Here is a 5598-nt window from a genome sequence, read left to right on the forward strand (position 1 = left end):
TTAGGGTTTGTTAGGGTTTATGTTTCCTTTCATCTTTCCAGTTTCTTTCTGCAAGTATATCAGCCTTCTTTGAGTTAGCTTTCGTCCATCAGTTAAAAAGATTCTTCTCAGAGCTCATAGAAGTTGGCTTAAGCTCCTAGCGGACTTGTGCTAGCTGACCAAGTGACAGCTGCAGCAAGAGCTAGTACTTGTGCATACAGCACCGTCGCTTCCAAGTTTGTTACAAACTACCGGGTTGATAAAAGTAAAGAAGGGAGTCCCAGGAGTTGCAGCATTATTGCTGCAATACTGGAGCTCACCACAGACCTCTTCAAGGTAATTGAAGAATCTAGAATCAATGGCAAGATGTATGAACCCTTCAACTCTACATTCATCGCCCTCATTCCAAAGTCCGATAATCCGTCCACCTTTGACGACTATAGACCTATCTCATTATGCAACTGCATCTATAAGATCATGGCTAAAATCATAGCCAATCGAATGAGGCCCATTCTATCCACCCATATATCTCAGGAGAAATTCACCTTTCTACAAGATCGATAGATCCATGAGGCAGTGGGAACAGCACAGGAGGTCTTGCACTCATTGCACTCCAAGAAAATGAAAGGTATGATTCTAAAGGTCGATCTCTCTAAGGCTTTTGACAGAGCTAATTAGTTGTATATAAGAATGCTTCTAACCCACCTTGGGTTTCCATTCGATTTCATTAAATGGATTATGAGCTGCATCACTAACATATCATTTAGTTCATTGATTAATGGGGCGGCTTCACCCTTTTTTCATTTTGAAAGAGGCCTCCGTCAAGGCTGCCCCCTATCTCCACTACTTTTTCTCCTAATCATGGAAGGGCTCAGTAGGCTTGTTAAAGAAGAGTTCAGAAGGGGCAGATTGCAGGGTATAAAAATCACAAAAGGATGCATATTGACTCATTTGCTATTTGTGGATGATGTTTTGATATTTCTCAATGGAAGCATTGGGGATTTGACCAATATGAAGAACACATTCTCTTTGTTCCAATCGGCCACCAGCATGACTGTAAACTGCAACAAGTCCACCTTATCAGCGGCTGGATGTTCCCAATATGAAATACATTTTGCACTACAAAGATTCCAGTTCACCCTTCTGAGATTGGAGGATGGCCTTCAATACTTGGGTTACAAGTTGAAGCCTCTGGGGTATAAAATTGCAGATTGGACATGGCTTATTTCCAAGATGGAGAAAAGACTCAATATTTGGTATTACAAATACCTATCCAGGGCAGGCAGACTCATCCTCATTAAAGCTATTCTGGAGGTAACTCTGGTCTATTTCATGTCATTTGGCATGGATTCCTCGGGGTATACTCTCCAGGATTCAGGCCTTATGTTGTAGATTCCTTTGGAAGGGAAAACAGACAGGCATAATATTTGCATGGGTCAAGTGGGAGGCACTCAATTTGCCTAAGAAATGGGGAGGATGGGGCATAAAGAAGTTAGAGGATTTCTCCTCTGCTCTGGCAGCCAAACTTGGATGGCAGCTCATTACATCAAACAACCTATGGACAAGGGTGGCTGTATCAAAATACATCGCCCCTCTTAACTTGATGGACTGGCTAAGACAACCACAAAGATACCACACAGGGATATCAATCATATGGAAGGTTGTAATTAAATCTCTGGACATCATCAGAGCTGGTATTACTTGGAAAATTCAATCTGGAATGGTTGTGAGGATTGGACAGGACCCATGGATTGGATGCGGGAATGCCCACAGGCTGCCAGACGAGCTCAGAAGCTTTCTCAGAGATGTCAACATTACCCATATCGGCCACATAGTGGACCCCGAGCACACCACTTTATTTCAACAAGCATGGAAATCGACCCAGAGATTGAACATTCCACAACAATGGACACAACAATGGAATGCCTATATTGGGGCTCTTACTGAAGCTCACATCCGGATTGGCGAAGGTGAAAATGAGGTAATATGGGCGCTCTCGAAAGCTGGCAAATATACTCCAAAGGAAGGCTACCTTGTGCTAGCCGAAGCTCGTCGACCACAAGCCATTGAGTCTTGGTGGAAGCACTTGTGGAAGCTCAAGGCACCCTCCAGGAATAGACTTCTCATGTGGACCATATTGAAAAACAAAATTCCCACTGTCAATAACCTTCTTAAACGAGCACAACACGACCCATTGTGGTGTTGTTTTTGCAAATGCAACAACAAAACAGTCACACACCTATTTATCGAGTGCCAGGCCGCACAAGAACTCTGGCAATCGATCTTAACAGTGGTTCCATCTCTGACCAGGTGGCAAGGTATTACTATAAAGGAGGCCTGGTCAACATGGTGGTCAAGCGCTATTCCAACAAAGCTTCGGAACCTCCCGCTTCTCATCAGCTGGGGCCTTTGGATCACCCACAACAAGCTCATTTTCCATAACACCACTCCGCATTGGCCTACCATTGCTACCCATATTCTGTCTGATTACTCTATCATCCCTGATGACGATGAGACCACTCAGCCACGATCCATTGTCCCTGAAACCATTAATCATTCGAAGCCTTGGGCTTTCTTTGATGGTTCCGCACAGGAGGGAGGGTGTGGTGGAGGGGCCATTTTGTATCTCACTGATTCCCATTATTACTATATTCAAATGGGATTAGGATGGGGCACGAATAACTTCGTTGAACTATCCACTGCAAAATTCCTCATTCAATTTGCATTGGAAAACCACTGTAGAGATCTACAACTCTTTGGGGACTCAAAAGTTATCTGTGACTGGTTAAACAAAACAACTAGATGTTCTGCATATACTTTGAGACATATTCTGGATGAGGCTCTTCGACTTATTACATCTTTTGACTCATTTGCATGCCATCACATTTTCAGGGAACGGAATGCAGCTGCTGACAGATTATCCAAAGAAGCTGCGGACAGGCCTTTCGGCACTTGGATGATTCAGGAACACAGGGAAGGAGCCCATTATCAATACTACCATCGGCCTTTTATGGACATAGATGTGTAGCAGGTTCACAGGGAGCCTAGATACATGTTTTTTATTTTGCCTATCAGCTTTCATTTGTAAATATGCATATGTATTTTTCCTTTCAAACAAAAACAGTGTGGACAGTCTACATGAGTAGAGTTTTTTTTATAAAATATTATGTTGAATACAACTGAGAATGATGCCTCCCTGCGTGGACATAAGGCATCAATTCTAGATCTGTACTGAAGAACTATTTTTTCTCACAAGCAATGGCCCTCTTACAGCATATGCATCATGCATATACAACATGTAATTTTCTCACTTAATGGAAATTACGTTTTTTCCAAAGGGAAAAAAAATAAAATTAAGTTATATAAACAAGGTCATATAATGAGAAAATGGAAAATTATTATTATTATTAAAGATATAATGCATATATTTGCAAATCATAAAAAGTAAAAAATGGAGAATATGTAAATCCTCTTTTTTAAGTACAAATATATATATATATATATATATATATATATATATATATATAATTCAAAGTTAAGAGAATAAAATATTAATAGGACAAGCTAATAATAAATATACAAGTTATCTTGTCAAAGAGTTAATATTATCTATTTTAAGATTATATTACTTCTCTATAGAGATGTTATCTTGTAAAACTATATTTTTGTGTTCTGAAACTTGATATATAAGTTGTCAAATCTTCTTTAAAATTATTACATGTATTTATAAACTAGTTATATTGTAAGAAGGTCAAGGTCAAATCCTCGTAAATAATTTATCAAATTTATTTTAGAATCTAACATCCTATATATGTTAATTTCCACAATAACAAAACTAACCATAAAATTTCAAGCATATTGTTCAACTTATATGACCCATGAATACCATGGGTTCTCATAAACATGGAGCTCAAAAACCACTAGTAACTTCACCAAGTCAAATTTACTTTATTATTTTAATTCAAAGTTGTTTTTTGGGAAATCCATATTCAATTATGACATAAATTTATGATGATATGAGAGGATCATTTGTGAAACCAATATTGCAATAAACATAAAATTGTTTCTAGTCATATATCATCTAGAGAAATTTAGTTAGAATATATATATGTATATAATGTGCTATATATTCTTTTATATTATCATCCTTTAGGAATGATTGGGATTTGAAAGGGAGATTGAGTTATAATAGTGTAATTTGAAATGGCCACTTGGTGTTGATCTATAATGTCAATGGATGGATAAAAATACAACATTAATTCATGGTTATTTGTTAAACCTTGCTTCAAGGACACTACCTCTTCAAGAGGGGAGAAAAATTGCTTATATGTCCTCTAGGAGATCGTAAGATTCATATAATGGACGTAGCTGATTAAAAAAAAAACATATTATAAAGGTTGGGAAGGAGCAACTAATGCCCATAGAAGAAAGGCATGACTAAAAAGGTATTATTCACATTAGTATTTAATTTAATTAATTTAATATATATAAACCATTTCATTAATTAACTTTAATATTAATTATGTAAATACATTTAATAATAATAATTATGGTTACTAGTATCAAGAAAACATCAAAGCATGACTGACATTTACATTACACTAGTAGCCTAGCTAGTATCAAGGGAAAATTTGGAGGTTATGTAGAGCTCACACATGAGAGGTGTTAGCACCTAAATCTGCCTCAGGCTAAAGGAAGGCAAAAATTAGGGTAACCACAAACCACCTCAGTCTGGTAGCTAGCCCTACCACAGCAGGAGAGGGCTATCTCCGAGTCACGCTCAGTGAATGGATAAGCAAAAATGGTCTGAGATGACTTACAATGCAATATTTACCTTAGGCTAATAAGTGAAAAGGGATTTTGAAAACAATTTTATGAATGACCGAGCTTCTGGGATGTATATGGGACTGGTGCTCAGCAAAGAACAGAGAATTGAATATGAAGGCACAGATTATTCTGTGAGGCAAGGTAGGCGGAAAGAGCAGCAATTTCGATTTAAGGTAACGCGGAATGGAAAGATTGCTGAAGAAAGTGAAAAGGCAGAGCAATATAAATTGAATTCTACCTAATCTCACTTAGAAAATTTCACTGAATTGAAACGTGAATTGAATTATGAATCATAACAAGATACATATGGAACATAATAACACATTTGCTACACTCACAACCACAAAAATCTCATGAAGAAGAGCCGCTGCCTTTCATTAATTCTCTGTCAAAATTACACAGTGCAGAAACAGAGTTTCTTTCCCACAGTCTCCCAGAAGTTACAAGCCAGCCAACCCTTTGCAAATAACTTGCATACAATATATAGAATGTGTGAGGAAGAGATAGAATGCCCAAGGGTTGGGGATTTACTCGAATCATTGCAAAATGGAGATGGAGAGCCAACCATCAGGTACAGGTGCAGCGCTACAAACATGACATTTGGCTTGGGTGACCGTTTGCCTTCCTTCGCCACTTGGATAGAAGCCAATCTGGAGAAAAAACACTTTAAATTCCACCTTTGGTGCCAAAAAACCGAAGTGTAGATGAGCTGACCCACTTGGAGAAGTCGCGAACCGAAATTTCGCGAAACGCAAGCAAATTGGCAAATTTTCCTCTGTGCGCGCCGCCATT

At 38.3% G+C, this 5598-nt stretch overlaps 2 protein-coding genes across 2 annotated transcripts; both read left to right on the forward strand.

The window, feature by feature from the left end:
* Positions 1–840: 840 nt before the first annotated feature.
* LOC149158212 (uncharacterized) lies at positions 841–1371 on the forward strand. The gene has a single exon (XM_089433918.1). It carries the CDS (start codon positions 841–843, stop codon positions 1369–1371), a length of 531 nt encoding a protein of 176 aa, XP_089290044.1.
* A 328-nt stretch (positions 1372–1699) lies between these two features.
* Positions 1700–3007, forward strand: LOC149158213 (uncharacterized). The gene has a single exon (XM_089433919.1). The coding sequence runs from the start codon at positions 1700–1702 to the stop codon at positions 3005–3007; it is 1308 nt and encodes a 435-aa protein (XP_089290045.1).
* The last annotated feature ends 2591 nt before the right edge of the window (positions 3008–5598 follow it).

This window comes from Pinus tabuliformis, chromosome 5_2 (genome assembly GCF_031772625.1).
Source record: "Pinus tabuliformis cultivar Carrire ecotype Pingquan chromosome 5_2, CPIR1, whole genome shotgun sequence".
NCBI lineage: Eukaryota > Viridiplantae > Streptophyta > Pinopsida > Pinales > Pinaceae > Pinus > Pinus tabuliformis.

Bases quoted from the DNA above. Each gene is read 5' to 3' on its own strand.
- LOC149158212 (XM_089433918.1), top strand. From the start codon at position 841: ATGGAAGGGCTCAGTAGGCTTGTTAAAGAAGAGTTCAGAAGGGGCAGA.
- LOC149158213 (XM_089433919.1), top strand. From the start codon at position 1,700: ATGGTTGTGAGGATTGGACAGGACCCATGGATTGGATGCGGGAATGCC.